We start from the raw sequence: 18,864 nt of genomic DNA on the forward strand, positions 1-18,864 counted from the left end.
AACTAACTAAAAAGTGTTAAATAAACTAGACTAAAATCATTCAATATGGGTCCCGACTGTTGCACTCAATTATGTTTCGCATAAGATTATTATTTTTTGTGTATTGATTATGAAATTATTTAATTTTGTGGTAATAGCATTGCTATCTACACTTTTAGACTAAGCTTGTTTTTTACTTTTCAGTTTTTATTTAAAGTGTTTTTTATGCAGTCGGGTTTTTTAATTTATTTATTTTTACCTCATTACTTTTCTTTCCTTTCATAAAAAATGACATGGCTCCCCAGTAGAAGCTTTTCATATTATGGCAAATTAATTTTCAAAATGGTAAAATAAATAAAAATCGGTTTATGATAATAGCGTTTTATTTGTCAATGGATTAATATTTGTACCTTTTTAATAAGTAGATGAGTTAATTTAAATAAATACATCCAGAAATACATTTCATTATAAAATATTGCCAGGCATTAATAGTGTTGTAGGACTTATACAAAATAATTGTTATTTTATTACTTCTATAACTGCCTAACTGGTTTTTTGTACATCAATGTTTTAAATACAGATTTTAATAATTGCATGGTTAAAAATATTTCACATTATTTTAAGTCGATAGATCGGAATTGGATTCAAGAGTAAGCCCCCTGATCACACACACACACACACACACACACACACACACATGTACACAAGTAAATATTTAATAAGCTTAACAGGCTAAGGATTATGTATAAACACGACACATGTCGTCAATTTTAATTAAATAACAATTATAATTAGTTAACTTCACAGTTAACGATAAGTTTACAACAAAATAAAAATAGAATAACTTTTTTCGAGTACGAGTACCTTATTACCACTCAAATATGATTTTTTTTTATATAACAGATGTAGCTTACAATATATTTCATGTCGACAGATAAACGTGATAGTTATATATCATAAATGCATTTTTTTGCCTTTTCTGACTTTATCTATGATCAGCATTTTAACAAACTTGGGTACGAAACAGATTGCAAAAAGTCATTTAATTTTGTGCATCATCATTACATTCATAACGACAATAAGTAAACGTAGAAAGTAAGTAAAATAAAATAACTAATACATGTTATTACTATCTAAGACTGCAGTAGAACAAATAACTGTTTAAGTTTTGAGCTTGTGTAGACTGAAATAACTACTGTAATAAATACATTAATCGAGAGTTTGTGCTTACATATTTTTGGTAAATAGCATCTTAGCTTTAAGAAATAATTCTCCATCTTTCTCAAAGATCCACAAGATTATATTATTGCATACTTTAACTTAGTTTTGCGGAACTGGACATTTCAATTGACTTAAAGGATCGAGATTAATGGACATCTATGCTACAATATTAAACTCACAGTTTTAAAACAAAGAAAGAAGATGAATTGAATGATCCAAATAGTTATTAAATACTGTACTATATAATATTTTATTCTTTTTTTTAAGGGGGGAAATCATCCAATAATTTCCAGCGCCATGGGCGAGGCGAGAGGGAGTGTCAGACTCTTACTGACCCAGACCCACACCGTTCCTACTCCTGCTATAAGCCGGAGCTCCGGTAAACTAGCTAGGTAATCCGCAGCTCTTGATTTGGGCAATGACGTTGATTTTTAGTAATGGTAAAGTTTCGGTCGTTTCCCTTGCATAATACTGGGAATCACAGATTGTAGCTACGACTGTGTGATAGACGTTCAAAATACAGTTAAGTCAATTGAAATTTCGAGTTCCTTTTATTCAATGGTACCATTGTGATACTAAATGATACCAATGGTACCATGTCCAAACATACGTACGTAGCATAGCATATTTTTGATGGAAAAGCACTTTTAGGCCCCAAACGTACTAGAGTGAAATCGCAGCGGTTTTTAACCGCACACTAATTTATTGTATTGATGAAGAAAGGGCGCCGTACAAAACCGCAAGTGCGGCTGCTCGTATGAAAGCGATTACAAAATTACGCGGTTAGTAGCCGCCGCGGTTTCATTCTAGTGCGGTCGGGGCCTAAAAGTGCTTTTCCATCAAAGATATGCTATGCTACGTACGTATGTTTGGCTTTCACCAATCATATTCATTGGTACATATAAGTTAGCACTGGTGGAAACGGACTCAGCTAAGCTATGCTTTTTATATAGAAAGATGCATGCTATGCTATGCTATGCTAAGCATGCTATGGAATAGTTTCTATACTATCTATACTACGCATACTCGAGCTGCCCGAGCATCTTCCTCGCACCGTAGAAAGATGTGTGCACATTCTCCTTGCATACATCTTTCTATGGTCACATAGTTTCACAACTTAGCTATTACATCTTCGTAGCATAGCTACATAGCACATCTCTGGTGGAAAAACACACTAAAACAATATTTGCTAGAAACACAACCTTAACCTTTTTTAACTTAAGCATTGGTTTTATGACGACTGACTTTCGATAACCGTTCAGCGTCTTCGATGGAGTCTGGTAGAGGCATGTTGATGGTCTCCGGCATCGTGAAGACTAGAAGACCAGCGATGATGGCCATCGTGCCAAAGAATATTGATGGCAAGTTTTCGTAGTACAACGCCTGTGAATTAAATCAAAACGTGAGAATGTGGTAGAAGATGGAAAAGTTAAGTGGAATTACCAAAAAGATTTTGATCTGGTAAAAAAATTGGGAACCTTGAAATTTTAAAACCCAAGTATTATTTGGACTATCTGATAAAAAGTGGAGGTACCTTTGTATCCATTAAATTAGGCTTCCAATTAGTTTAACCCTTTAAGCTCTCAGTTAAATATCAATTATCGTGCCACTAGTGTGCAGTTACAAATCGTAACAATTATATATCTACACTAAATAAGGAGGAGCAATTGTGTGGATAGAAGGAAAAAAGCATGCATATTCTCTGTCACAGCAATATTGTCTGTCACGTCACTTGTATGGCACGAGCGGTAGGGACACTGAAATATGTTTCGTATACAAGCTACATTGGTGGTTAAAGGTAAGCGTCTAAAGGCCCGCATCGTACGCATCGCACGCAACGGATTTTAGTTTGCCTTGTATAGAAACTCATACAACTGCGTCCACTGATCCGCATAGTACGGACGCAGTCAATCCGTTTGATGCGATCTGTCCGATACTTACGATAATATCGAAAAGTTGATAACTAAAAGTGGATCACTCACCAACAACGGAGTTAAAGGTGCTAATGTTGATCCAACTCTTCCAGTAGACGAACAGACGGCTAACAGCGACTGCCTCACATTAGTAGGGAAGACTTCAGATACATAAATATACACGGAACTGTAGGCTACTGTGATGGAGTACTTGCCGGCCAGGTAGACGGCTAAAGACCACCAGATTTTATCTGTTAAAAAAAACAATTGGTTTGTGAAACTGATTGAAAACCAAGGAGTTTCTTGCTCGTACTTCTCTATACAAATCTACACTTTGGAATGAGGAACTAAAAAGTTTTATTAGAAGACTGACGAACAGTCTGACACTGTAATTTTTTATCTTTATTTTGTTATGTTGTGGTTTTGTTTGTTATCTTTATCTATATTTTGTTGACGTTCGAAAAATAGTTTGATGCAAATAAAGTAGAATCGTAATAAATTCGCTTCCAACATAACACCCACATTTGCTTGCACATGACACTCAAACCCGAAACAACAAAATTGTGGATCACAAAAAGAGTTACTCCGTGCGGGAATCCGCTTCACGTTGCACGGCAGCCAGTTGCCCAGCCACCGCGCCAACCGTGCAGTCAGTTATTATTAAAAAAGATTAGGTAAGGGAATCTTATAAGTTTTAAAGTTAGAAGTACTTTACTTTGAAGTCGGCAAGCTATTTTCGGTATCACTTGAAAAGTCTGCCTGAACGTACGTCATATAATTATTATGTCCCGTTTATGTTATAGCTGCTTCACTTAGTTGTAGGCCTTCAGGCTATTACTAGGAGAGTTTAGTAAGCATCATAAAGTTGATAGGACCACTTGCGAGATGTCATTACAAAAGTTACTTTACTATTATAAATATAGAGTCTGTAATAGAGCAGGAGATAGGAGGAATGTAACAAAGCTTTTTTACAATATTTTAAGTAGGACTTTAAATTGAACTTTCAATTTAATCCTCGAATAAATACTACATTATTAATTAACCTATCACAGCACAAATCAAAGACCATGATAATTACTTCTCGATTCCTATAATCGAAAACCGAATTATTCGTCAAAATGTTTACAAAACAAACGATTTCGAAAACGCCAAGTTTGATAAAACCGCGGAAATTATTTATGTTTCACTATTGCCGTTTGCGTCGTCGCTTTGAAATCGGTTTAACTTGAATATTCCATTAATTCAGGCTGTTATACAAGCAGTGATTACTAAATAAACAGTACTGGAGCAAAATTCTCTCAAAACTCCCATTTGGGTTGGTTTCCACTATCCTACGTTTGTCGGGTCCCTCAACTTTGATCCTAGAACGTGTGCTGGCTTAGTAAAATCTAATTTTGGACGTAACGTTGTTAGGCCATCCACTCGACACTTCGATCGATCGCTGTAACAAGAATTCCTTGGAAGATATTGCCATAAACGAGAACCCGTGCTCCATATTGCTTGCTACCCACTATACAATAGATCCGGCAAAATAACTTGACGAAACACAATGGGAACAGCTTACGCCTCGTAAACTGTTACAGGATTATCTAACTCGCCTTTTGTTCCCGCCAAATTATGTTTGTTCGTTTGATTGTAAGCGAAGTAATTGTGAACACAAACTACAACTCGTTTGGTTATAAAATTGTCGTTAATGCTATGTTTTCACGGATAAGAATAAAATTTGGTTGTTGCTTTTCGGGGGTGGAAAATGGAATCTAATTGTTGGGGATACCTTTTTTACTACTGTAAAAGTCAAAGTCAAAGCATTTATTCTAGTTAAACCATAAATAGGTACTTTTCAAATGTCCACAAACAAAACCTAAATAATAGTCTGTCAGTCTGTCCGTCAGTGAAGCACCAAGCACTTAGAGCACCTATATCTGAGCTCGTGAACGTGAACAAAAGGTTTTTGAAAAGAAAATAACAAGTGTTTTATTTTTTGTACTATTATGAATGGTACTCACCTTTAGGTAGGAATGATAAACTGATACAAAGTATAGCACTTAGAATATACATTATAATCAAGACCCTCTTCCTTCCAAATTTATCCAGCACAAGGAAGCAGGTGAAGTTGGCTGGAATCTCAATGAAGGCGACGAGCATAAAGTTGATATACTTATTCCCTGCGAGGGATACAGAGTTAATTGACAGTCCATAGTAGACGAACGTACAAGTGATCCATAAAAAGGAACACGTCAATAACCTCCTTCTAATAATACTTGATTTTATCGCTTGTAGAAATACTGATTTCTTTGGCTGATCGGCCACTTCATCCTTTCCTTCTGCCAATTTATTTTCCATCTTCTGTAAAGGAGCTAGAGACTGTTCTGATATTTGAACCTTATTCATTTTAGCTGCCTTTTTGATCACTTTCAAAGCCTCATCATGACGGCCTTTGCTGATCAACCATCTGATACTTTCATTTAAGATCCAGAGGTAAGTAAACACGAAGCAGGATGGTGCGTATATAATTCTGAGAAGTTTCCTCCAGTCCTGCAGTATCCAGGCTAATCCAGCGAGAGACATTAACCCAAAGACGTAAAGTGTGTTTATGATTGTATTACCAAACACTCTTCCTTTAGGTCCCACTAGTTCCATAGCTGTAAAAGATTTATTCGTTAATCAAAGAGTTATTAAGGAAATTATGGCGCATGTTAAGTCAAGTGAGTGTCTAATAGTTGGTGTACCATGTTTTCTGACTAGAAACGGAATAAAATTATAATATTGGAAAAATGTGGTTACACGAAAGATCCGTTCAACAAGTGCGTTCAGAATTAGGTTTTACTATAATTATTAAAGATCAAAATAACATAGAACATGGTGTTACGCCTTTGATTATTCTATATTCATATTGACTTAATGAGGGTCATTTAGCCACTAAAAATTGTTTCAAGATTTCTTAACATGTGCTTACCTATAACAAACGCAGTAGTGTAGGCACCAGCTCCTAACCCTGCTTCCAAAAACTCTAAAACTACCAACATTATGTAACTGGTAGAAAATGATCTTGAGAATCCAAATATACAGTTCATAAGAGCTGCGAAGGACAGAGCCTTTTTCCGTCCAAATTTATCTGAAATGATTCCAGTCAGTGGAAGGGAGATGAAGAGGCCAGAGTTATGGAAGGTTCCTACTAAAGTCCTCTTCCAATTTTTACAGCCGAGGTTGAACTGTAACAAAAAATAATTGTTAATTAAAGAGTCTTTTGGTACTGTGCCTAATATTTTTTTTTATGTAATAAGCCAGTATACGAGCAGACGGATCACCTGATGGTAAGCAATCGCCGCCACCCATGGTCACCCGAAACACCAGAGGCGTTACAAGTGCGTCACCGGCCTTTATGGGGTTAGGAAATTAAAGGAGGAGAGGGGTAATTGGGCCTCCGGTAACCTCATTCACACAACGAAATACAACGCAAGGGTTGTTTCACGTCAGTTTTCTATGAGGCCGTGATATCACTCCGGTCGAGCTGGACCATTCGTGCCGAGGCATGGCTCTCCCACACGTTATGTTATTGTAACATGTTATTTTGTCACATTTGCATTAGGTTTCTCAAATTATTTTGGACCAATATTTAGTTGAACTATAAATAGTACGATAATCGATTGAGCGAACTATAGCTTAAGCATTATCACCTCATTTCGTGCCAAAATAGGTAAGAAGATAAACTACCATATATTATGCCTATTAAACAAATCACGTCTTATCTTTCTTTCTATCAATACTTTCAATATGGTGTGATCATCATACGATATTCACAACTCAAAATCCGGGTCAATACTACACAAATATGTGACGCCATTATCAGGCGACACTCCCCACTATCTATGTATGTACACGGTGACAGATCAAGCTATACAAAACCAGTTTATCATGATTTCGCGTTGTATGATCGTTCCACATATTCGACGATCAGCTTATACTGGTTTTACATTACGTTACGTTTAAACATTCGTCACACACGTGCTTTTTAAAAATAAAATTATGATAAACGATGTCCGGGCATATGTTTATCAGCCGAGTCTGTCTGGTAGACATTATCTGGCGCCCAACAGTGTCCGTTACGGGGTAACTTGCATTTCGAATTGGGTTCAAATTATGTCATGGCTGCTTTTCAAGATGTAGGTAATGGCAGGCGACCCTTAGTCGATACAGCAGCTATTATTCTAAACTGTGTGCTATCAGTGAGAAATTTTCGAAAACCCGAAAAACAAAAATAATGGCTGGACTCGGAAATTTATCTCCAGACCTCTAGTTTGACAGTTTTTTTAGTACTAAATAGAATAGCGTTTGGACACCATCTCGCCTGGTGCTAAGCGATGATCTGCCACCCAAGTTTTCTTTTTCAGGAAACACAACCTCCGGCAAGGTATTCCATTTATAAGCGGTTCGTAGTTCCGGAATTACGGACAGCCTAGCCAGAGCTGCGGACAGCCTAGCGGGTTACCGGGATTTGGGCTCGAAAAGCAGGAGTAGGAACAGGATGATTTTTAGTCAGTACGAGTCTGGCATTCCCTCTCGCCTTTCTCAAGGCGAGAGAAGGCACTTAATGATTTCTCCCCCTTCTCAAAAAAAGCGGTGTGCAGTTGCATTTTCAGATATTCGACAGAGGGTTGAAGAAAGGGCGTGTAGCATCATAACCTAATATTATCATTTTTACAGTTTCACCAGTTTTTAGATACAAATAAAGTCATAGTTTTTTTTTTTTTTTTTTTACATTTAATGGGTCGACGTTTGACCGCTATCTATAGTTTCTATAGTAATAGAAAATAATAGTAGTAATAGGGTCTTACTGTCGTACTCAGAGACCTTTAATGATTACTTAAACTATTCTTTAGTAACGATTTTGTACTGAAAACAATTGCTAAGGATTGAGTTAAGTAATCATTAAATGACTCTGAATACGGCGGTTAGTAGTAGAGTCTTAGTAATACTCACATCTTTCACAACGGAATCTTCATCGCTATACACAAAACTAGTACATTTCTCCTTCGACCCAGTATTGAAAGCATCAGCCGTGCAGTCACTGCCCCTAGATGGATATTTAAAACATTTCGAATATTTCCCCTTCTCCTTAGGTATCGCATAGTCTAACCATAAGCTTGTGTTTCCTAAACTCTCGCATTGTTTCACTTCACATCTGAAACAAAAGAAAATAGAATTTTAAGTAGTTTTTTTTATAGAACACCCGGTAATCGAGCATACGTATCACCTGATGGTAAGCAATTGCCGCCGCCCATGGACACCCGAAACGCTTAGGGATTTAAGGGTTGTTGAGGAATCGGGAATTGGGAAGGGGTTAATAAGTGCGAAAGCTTGTGAGTTTTTTGGTTTGTGTGTATGTTTGTTACTCAATCACGTCAAAACGGCTGAAAGGATTGGGATGAAATTTGGAATAGGAGTAGATTAAGTCTGGAATAAAAATATGTAGGCTACATTTTATCCAACGGGAACGTTAAGCTTAAAATAGTAGTTGAAGTAATGCCATGTGACATTCTGCAGTTTACTGTATGCTGTTACCAGCAAAACTACTAAATAAGTATTTAATTATCTATAAACAAGCCTAATTTCATCAAAATCTGCCTAACAGTTCTTGCATTACAGAGTAACAAACCGTTTATCATTCATATTTTTATTATCACTTAGAAAATATACCCATTAACATAATTATTATAATTTATAATTATTGGATTAAATTGTTGATTACCAAAGTAATCGATTGTTTCAATACAGGAGATAATCATCGTTGATTCCAAGCTAGATGGAACGATTACCGATTGAGTAATCAATCAGAATCGGATCGCTGATTCCGATCAAGGATGGGAATCGATTGATCATTAAGATTGGATTATGAAAATCCATTAAAATGAATGAATTTGTTGATTAACATGTTACTCTTATTTTTGCTGCTTTAGAATTTATTATTTTTTAATTTAAAAGTGGCTAAATACTAAAATAAAATCATATTAAAATTGTACATACCATTTATATTTGCGCATTTAATAGAAAAAGTAAAAAGAATTCAATATTTTCATTCGCAGTTTCAGATAATATGCAAAATTAAATTCCCAAATGGATTTGATCGTTTAAATTACCCTGCATCAATTTTGTTTACAAAGCTATGCAAACTGATGGTTTGATAATATTTGCTTTCGAATATCGGGTAATTACGATCTAGATTATTTTGGTAATATTTTAAATTCGGTATTGGTATCACACTAATATTATACCTGTGAAAGTTTGTTTGTTTGGATGTTCATCCGTCATTCACGCTGAAACTACTCAACGGATTTTGATGAAATTGTGTATACAGACAAGGTAAAAGGATCCTATCACTCAAGTCATGAGCTTTATACTTTTTATTCCACGGGAATCCGCTGACAGCAGCTAGTTCTCTATTTTTCTATGGCATTTTTTGCGTGTTATATGGCTTTTTAGAATTAAAAAAGTACGGTTGGCGTAGTAGCTGGGCAACTGGCAACTGGCTGCTGGCGCAACATATCACGGGTACCTACGGTTGGGAACGACTAAACTAAACACAGGTTTTTACGATACGTTACCAACAATAGTATAACGAAACAGTTAATTAATTTAACATAGTGATTAAACCACTGATAACATTTCAAACAACTCACTCTGTTATAATTTACAAGCTATACAAACCATAAAATAAAAATATAACGTAGTACATAATTTCTACCAATTACTGGCTTGACAACAGACAATATTCAATTCAGCCTAATTGACTATTTAAACTCAATATTTATCACATTCCTTCCCTATAAGTAACATGTGTTATACCTACTATAATTATACCAATCATAGCTATTGAAGAGAATTCGGTATTAATTTATTTAAATTGAATACTTCATTGGGTTAGTAGCCATAAGTATTGGTGTGATAGTCAAGTATGGGGTTATAAGGTCAGAGTGTTTTATGAGGGTTTAGAAAGTGAATTAATAGCTATTTAATACTCAAGATTCTATGATTGAGACGAGACAAATAAACTGTGGGAGAGCTATGTTTGCCTCGACCGAACCGGAGCGAAAGCCTAACAGAACCGACGTGAAATAATAAATATGGAATTTCTTCTATGGAGTTTCTTGTTCGTTCTTCTTCATAGGAATCTACATTTTGGAACGCGCAAATTGAGCAATTAGAGGACTGACCGACAGACAGTTATTTTGTTTTTTTTTTAATATTGTAATGTTGCTTTGACGTTTAATCTTTCTCTTTATCTCTATCAATAATTTTGACTTTGACTTTATAACGTCCGTGTCGTATTTCGCGCGTATGTGAGCGAGGTTACCAGAGGCTGAATTCTCCACCCATCCCATATCTCCTAATCTCCAATACCTAAAACGCTAGCAACGCCTTTGTAATTCCTCTGGTGTTAGAAGTGTCCGAAAGCGGAGCCAATTGCTTACCATCAGGTGATTCGTCTACTGGATTGCTATCCTAAGCCGTAAAAAATATCACGTGAAGTTTCTTAAATTATTATCGGAGACAGCAAAAATATTAGCACCTGGTTTGTTAAGATAGCATCTGTGATGAGTTTATCATAATGCAGTAGTTTCTATGTTTTTTCTACATACAATATTTTATTTAAATAACGTAGTGTTTATATGTTTACTTTCTAATGTATGCGTTTATTGTGTACATACGTTTTAGTTGTAAGGCGAACGAACTTTCAATAATATCACAGATGTTTGTCTAAGGCAGTCACAATATTAATATAGCTAGCAGTTTGGAATTGTAATAAATTTTTGGTAATAGGCTTGTCCCTATTTAAAAAAGCAACACTACACTTTGGAACAAGCTCCTAGCTTCATTGACGGATAGACTGACAGATTATTTTTTTTTCTTTATTTGTTGACATTTCAAATTGACAGATTTGACTTTGACTTGACTTTGACTTTGAAAGAGGGTGCACAATACTATCGTGATATAATGTAAGTATGTAATAGTAGAATATTTTTACTGATCCCATTCATGAACTAACTGACGCGTAAGTTTAAATTCAATACAATATTTTTTTGCAAATGTTAGTTACGTGTCCCCGTAAATTAAAAGGGATGAAATAAATCAATTTTCATAGGGACATGGTTTGATAAATGACTAGAAATATAAGTATTGCCAATAATAATTAATTCACTACTACTGTCAAAGAAAATAGCTGAACATTTATAACAATTTTTGATCGCAAATATCACGATCATCGATTCACGAGCACCTTCAGAAAATACTTAGAATAATTGAAGCATAAATTATCGTTCATCAAATTGATACTCAATCATTTAGTGAAAAATATCTGTCTGTCGTTCACGGCGTAATGATAATTAATAACAGTCATTTATGATTGATTGCTGATCGCCCAGCTGCTTCTGATGGCATCTTAGCGGTGTAAGATTTGGGGGCTGGTCGAAGGTGGAGGCGGGAGAGGGTAGCTGAGATTTTTGCGTGATGTTTCATAATAATAATGTTTCTTTCTTAAAAATATTTGTTTGACTGGTACAAAGGTGAGCATAATAGTAGTATACACACTTTTCTTCACTCGAAACTATTCTTTATTTTTTTACATTCGAAGCTACACTTTGGAACGAGCACCTAGTTTCCCTGACAAACAGACTGACGAACAATTCAATTTGACGTTTCAAAAGTGCCTAATTAAGGATTATTTTGAAATATGTGCTTTGACTTTGACTTTTTTGGCCAGTTATTACAAAAGTGTTATTAATAGGAGATGAATTTATTAAAATACTTGGCAAAATCGTGGGGTTTGTGCTTTCATAATAAGGAGATTAGTAATAATTCAATGGCTATTTATTATGTTCTTCAAGACTAAAGTCATAGTCTTAAAATAGTAAGTATTTATAAAAAATCTGTGTTAATCATTATGTACACACAGCCTAACAAATAACCGACCACAACAAGCCTCATCGTATATCATCTTTCACACAAAGCTCCAAGGCCTCCATCACACGACCCGGTGCTCCCCACGTGTTCAGTAGCTGACCGGCCTACATCCCGTTTGCGATACTGTATCTTCATACACTGATAAAAAGTGAAACAATTTTTGACAGTTGCTTAAAGTAGGTAGCGACATCTAGTTATTAGGTACGGAACTAAATTTTGTAAATTCGGTGTAAAAGTGTTTTAAAAATTTGGTATTTAAATACGATCTCCGAGGCCTTTAACTCGAGACCTTGTGCTCTCCACGTGTTCAGTAGCTGACCGGCCTACATCCCGGTAGCGATACCGTATCTGCTGTCGTATGATAAGAAAAAGTGAGACTATTTTTGACAGTAAACTAAAGTAGGTAACGACATCTAGTTGTTAGGTACGGAATTAAATTTTGCAAAAAAATGGGTATAAATTATGAGCTCCAAGGCCTTCACCACATGAACTGGTGCTCCCCACGTGTTCAGTAGCTGACCGGCCTACATCCCGGTAGCGATAACGTATCTACAGTCGTACGATGATAAAAGGCGACACATTTTCGACAGTTGTTAAAAGAAGGTAGCGACATCTAGTTGTTAGATCCGGAACTAAATTATTTAAAATTGGCATTATTATATTAATATCGAGATTAATGGCTTATTCCAGCAATGGACGACAATCAGCTGTTTATGATAATGAAACTATTGCCAGACACTACTGGGTACAATTCAAACCTTCCAACTATTACTGAGATTTTTTCAAAAACCGTAAAATCCGACGCTTTCTGCCCCGACCAATGAGGACCTAAATCTTAATTTCATACATTCTTCCTTACGACTTGTTAAGTTTATATATTCTCATTCAATATCGCTCCACACGTGTTCATGAATGACTAACGATAAAATAAGAAATCCTTTAACCACGCCGCATTATTATAAATTGATATTATTATTATACTAAATCCTTTCATTTCGTTCAAACCAAAACTAATTTTTATAATAAAGAAGTTTTCATTATGTGACTAATTCGATTTAACTATTTATTTTAGATGGTTTTTATTTTATTTTATGGGATACATTACTCAGCTTTATATTCAAAGTTATGGACAATAAGTACAGGCTTATCATTTCTAAACAAAATCCTTCGCTTTAAGGGCCTATGCACACCACGTTTTTAAACGCGCCGTGCAGGAGAAAAACACGTCCTGCTTGTTGTCGTGTGTATCGATACACACGCGCGTTTGCATCGCGTCTGCATCGCTACACACGCGCGTGTACATAGGTTAGGTATAGGTAAACGTGGTGTGCATAGGTTCCAAGATAAAGAAAAACACCTTTCTATTTTCCTAAACTCGTGCAAAACTCTACAGGTTAACGAACTATTATCTAAGACGCGTGTCCAACTAGACTGAGATAACATCTGATAACAACATTTGTACTACAAAGTATTACAAAGTTGACGTTTTGTCTGTCTGTTGTATGCTATATGCTAATCTTTGGTTTACTGTATTTATCTTGCTTTCGTGACCGAATTTCTGACACTACAGACACGCGGTGCACTATCTATATAGGGCTAGTTGTCTGTATTATGTCTTGTGTAGACTATTAATATAATATCGCTATGCTCAATTACTTTTTAACCGATTTCCCATAAAGGAGGAGGTTATCATATTGAATGAAATTGCAATTCTAAACTCACGTAGGCACTCTCTTAACACTCTCTTTCTTACGACCACTACAAGGTCTGAAAAATTGGAAGCAGTAACCTTAGTACGAGTTTTCTTTAGCTGAAAGTAATCGAAACGAGAGTGGTTGGTTTATTCGAGCCGGCCAACCAGAGTGCCAAACGCTCATAGTAAGGGGATAGAACATTTTATGAGTTTTCTGACAAGAATAATTTGTAACATAAGAGACAGGGGCTCCTGCAGTTGACTATCACGAGCTATTTATGATAATGATGAATTGGACATAGATCATGATATACAGTAAATGGTTTACCTGTTACAGTAGAAAAAGCCACATTAAAGTCTAAAACTGTATTTTATTATTAATCAAAAATAAAATCATATATCAATCTACCCATTACCTTTTAACCACAACACACCCTCACAATGCAAACCAAACTTACTTACACAAGAAATTAGTCACAAAATTCCTTACAGCTTCATAAAAACCGCTAGACGGTGCTATGTGCTCATCAGAACATTAGCTGAGATTAGCTGACTTCAGTCGCAGTTCATGTAGACTCGTCCTAGTTTCGAAGTCAGACTTCTGAACTAACTGGAAGTTTGAAAGTCACATTACCTTTGTGGGAAAGACTTATGTTATAAGAAGTGGAAATAACGTAACTGTGTCTTTTTAAGTCATTTATATGAACAGAATGCCCCGTTAAAGATGTCTATCCAAAAAGCCACATTTCTAGCCTAAAAATATGTAATTGAAATTTAATATTTTCAATATTAAACGGTCGTAGTCACGTGAAAGTATAGACAAAATATACACATATTAAGTTTTGATTATGAATTAGAATCAATGCACGATTTCGTGCCGTCGGCCGTCGCACCATGTCCATGACACATCATCTCAGCAACCGTGTCAACACAATGGGCTCAACTACGCCCCCTTCAGCGACTTAACCGAACTATTGACTCGGGGATATCATATCATTGTCATATTACTTATAACTGCAGCTGTTATTCAATAGATATGGCAGTGTACTCAGGAACAATAGCTACCCTTCACATACAATTTTTTTTAGGCTTTTCTTCTTAATAAGAAAACCACAGATGAACCACAAACTACAACGCTACATTAAACCATAACTTGAAGTGCAACTGCTTTTGAAAACAAAATAGACTGTTCAAAGCGAAACGATATGCTAAAAAATACCATAATCATCTACGAAAATCATTCAAAAACAAATACTGAGTTAATACTTAGAACACTGAGTTAATACTTCCATTCTAGTCACATGCTAAGCACACTAGCTGTATCCACCGCACCAGTGATAGGGAACAATCCGAATGATTTGAGCGATGCAAATGTATGCAAATGCATCGTCTCCAGGCGTTGGAGTGGCTCTGCCTTTCGATGTCACTGCTTTGACGATTTGCTTTCCAGATGAGACAGAGTGCAAGTAACTGGGGGGTGTTATTTACTGCGTGTTTTTGGGGATTGGAGATAATATATGTGGCTGTTTAACATTTCTCTATTGAATAGGAATGTTGCCTATTTTGAGTCTCTTTTACTATGCTTGGGTACAACGGGGTTGGCTTAATCAAAGTGATACTATGGCGTTACAGAAAACCAGTATAAAATCACGCTTACATTGTGTTTCGCCGTGTGAGTCAGGTTCAAATCAAATCCAATCACTTTAATGCATCCATAGTGTACAGTGTGGTCTAAAATTTTAATACAGTTATATGTCCCAACTATGGGCCCTTTTGGGCACCGCAAAAGTACGTTACTTAATCAAGTTGTTGGATGATGGTAAGTTTTTTAAAATTGATATAGTTAGTCCTGTAGTGTTATAACGCCATACAATACTCAAATCTTTCTATTTTTAATAATATTTAACCGAAATATCTATGGATATATGTAAAAATCTCTATCTCTATACCGCCCACAGCATATAAGCAGCTGTGATGTTATACGTAATCATGACATTATACTTTACAACATATTGACAGAACTATGTACATAATAATATGTATCTAATCGTTTATTTAATATTGATATATAAAACGTATTTGCAAATATTTGTATTACAATATACCGGCAATATCATTGAAAGCGTATAAATAGCAAGATAATATTAGAATAAGATATTTAAAGGATTATGTAGTGTTTATAAATAGGTACAACGTACAATGTAATTTCTATTGTATTGGAGCTCAAAGAGAATAATAAGGTTATAATATAATTTCGCGCTTTTTATTCAAAAAATATGGCATGATTGCTATGACATTTATGTAATTTTTATATTGAACACTGTACCAGATGTCAGGCATTTTTGAGGGAGGAAACTCATCCAATGACTTCTCTCGCCTTGGGCGAGGCAAGAGGGAGTGTCAGACTCTTACTAACTAAAAAGCATCCCGTTCCTACTCCTGCTTTTGGCGTCGGAGCCCATATCGTATCATACTTGAGATCAATTTCTCGGTAGTAGCGCTTGCGACAACCAAGTTAACATAACAACAACATTACACCAAGTTAACATAACAAATAATCAGATATTTGCTTCATATCATATCATTTCATGTCATTTCCGCGATAAATAGACCTTCAAATAGATACTAAGTACATATTTAGTGTTTATTTATTTTGTCTAAGGTTAGACGTTACTATTTATGACTACTGAGGTCAAAATATACATCTAAAGTATGCACATAATATTGAATTTATTATGAGTGACTTTGAATTCCGACTTAGTTTAGTGATACCTAAACTTAAAATAGTCAAGTAAATAAAAACTTACAATACTCTGGCAAAAATTATGACACTTTAGCAACAAAAAGGGATCGGTTTGTATATTTTGAAAAACCCGAATAGAGTTTATTTTCACGTTTGATGGGTCGATGTTTGGTCGCTATCTCTAGATAGAGAAAGCAAGATTTTCTCTACCTAGATAGATATCTAGGTAAACTTGCTTTCTAAATTTTTTAAACTGACATGGTCACTAAAACTAGTAGGTATTAGAGCTCGAAACGGGATATTTACCATGTTTTTAGGGTTCCGTAGCCAAATGGCAAAAAACGGAACCCTTATAGATTCGTCATGTCTGTCTGTCTGTCCGTCTGTCCGTCCGTCCGTCCGTATGTCACAGCCATTTATTTCCGAAACTGTTGGGCCTACATAGTTGAAACTTTGTAAGATGGTGTATTTCGGTAACCGCTATTAGAATTTTGAATAAAAATTAATAAATTTAAAAATTAAAGGGGGCACTCCATACATGGAACTGATTAAAAAAAAATTTTTTTCTGCTAACATATCCGTGATGGGTGTCTATGGATAGGTCTTTAAAAAAGACATTAAGGTTCCCAAAACCATTTTTCGTCAAAATCAATTGTTTGAAAGTTAGACGCTTCCAAAGTGGAAAAATGTGTCCCCCCCTCTAACTTTTAAAATAAGAGAGTGAGAAAACTGAAAAAAATATATGCTGTAGATTTCAATGGAAACTAACAACGAAAATTGGTTTGAACGAGATATCATAATTAGTTTTTAAGAAATAAAACATTTTCAAAAACCGCAAATATAACTTTGTCGTTCATACAAACACTATGTAAAACCAAGTTATTTTATAACTTTTATTGTCATTGTCATCTACTTGCTGTTACGGAACCCTTCATGGGCGAGTCCGACTCGCACTTGGCCGGTTTTTCTATTTCTATGAGTTTCCGATATTTCAGCACTGTTGCAAGCGCCATGATCACGGATAAACATCAGTTTAGTTAGAAAAACGTGGTAAATATCCCGTTTCGAGTTCTAATACTAAACTTGCTTTCTTTCAACAGATGTTATAAAAACCCAATAACTTCAATGTTTATATTGGACTAAATCGTTTGATGGTCTTGATAAGGACGAATATTTAATCGGTCATTGAAACGGTAGTAATGTAAATATCCATTATTTAATGATCGCGCGATCAATTGTTCCAATACCTTCTGATATAACAACATTGTTGCTATAATAAAAACTATTGGTTGCTAACGGGAAGGAAAAGTATTGAGCAACTGATTTTTTGATTTTAGTTTAGGCTAGGTTTTCCAAAAAATCCACTATAAGTACTAACATGGAGTTTGGTATGTTTCGTTCTGACGAGGGAAAATCAACCGATGACTTCTCCCGTCTTGGGCGAGGCGAGAGGGAGTGTCAGATTCTTACTGACTAAAAACCACCCTGTTCCTACTCATGCTTTTCGAACCGGTCGCCAGAGAGTCGGCAGAAGCTAGTATATAATTAAGGGCATTTTTGCCTACCTCTTTGGAGACTAAAACGCTTGATACTGTTTATTGCAAGTGGTATTAATAAACTTCTCAATCAAAAAAACATTACAACAGAAATGCTGAAGTCCACGCATAAACTTCAAATATTTATTTTGTCCGTAAAACACGCGTACATCACGCCTTTCGTGGGCGTGTCGTGTTCAAAGAATGATCATCACAAGTATTACAACATTGATAAATAATACAAGTGATAAAATACACTACACATAATATCAGACATCTGTGTACAAAGTAATATTATGTAATACAAGCATATCATGCCTATATGGCATGTGGCATGCATAGTAATGTATTACGGTTGTATCTTAGAACATTTGTAGACTATAAATGACTGATTTAAATAGTATTCAAATTAGGCCTTAATGTTAGATCGTCATAAAGCTCGAAATTGTAGACTACATTTTTAAGTAGGTTAGAATAGAAACTAGGTAAAGCTGGTCTTTGCGTTAGGTGGTAGAGTAAAAAAGGTTTTATGGTCATAGTCCAGTGCTGGACTATGGGCCTCCTTTATATGGTCTTTGCCATATTCTATCCTAGACAGACAGGTTAGAGATCGCAATTTAAAAAGGTTCACGTACTATCTGGTACAATCAGGAGGCTTACTCTTGAATCAAATTCAGATCGATCGACATTGATATTGTACAATTCCCTACTCGTTGCAACACGCGCTCTAGCGCTCATTGCACCCGTATTGCGTAGAATGAACAAAATGGTATTAAGTTGTTTGATAATGATAATGAATATCTCAACATAATCGTACTTTCA

At 35.5% G+C, this 18,864-nt stretch overlaps 1 protein-coding gene across 1 annotated transcript in view; it reads right to left on the reverse strand.

Moving 5' to 3' along the window:
- Positions 1-344: 344 nt before the first annotated feature.
- The window catches only part of LOC118274178 (organic cation transporter protein), a 28,960-nt gene continuing 10,440 nt past the window's right edge, over positions 345-18,864 (reverse strand). The window contains exons 2-6 of the mRNA XM_035591608.2: positions 8,094-8,295; positions 6,070-6,325; positions 5,120-5,755; positions 3,183-3,364; positions 345-2,583 (exon numbers count right to left, since the gene is read on the reverse strand). Coding sequence (XP_035447501.2) covers positions 2,419-2,583; positions 3,183-3,364; positions 5,120-5,755; positions 6,070-6,325; positions 8,094-8,295 — 1,441 coding nt within the window. The 3' untranslated portion in view covers positions 345-2,418. The remainder of the gene's footprint in view (positions 2,584-3,182; positions 3,365-5,119; positions 5,756-6,069; positions 6,326-8,093; positions 8,296-18,864) is intronic.

The sequence above is a fragment of the Spodoptera frugiperda genome, chromosome 3, assembly GCF_023101765.2.
Source record: "Spodoptera frugiperda isolate SF20-4 chromosome 3, AGI-APGP_CSIRO_Sfru_2.0, whole genome shotgun sequence".
In the NCBI taxonomy this organism is placed as follows: Eukaryota; Metazoa; Arthropoda; class Insecta; order Lepidoptera; family Noctuidae; genus Spodoptera; species Spodoptera frugiperda.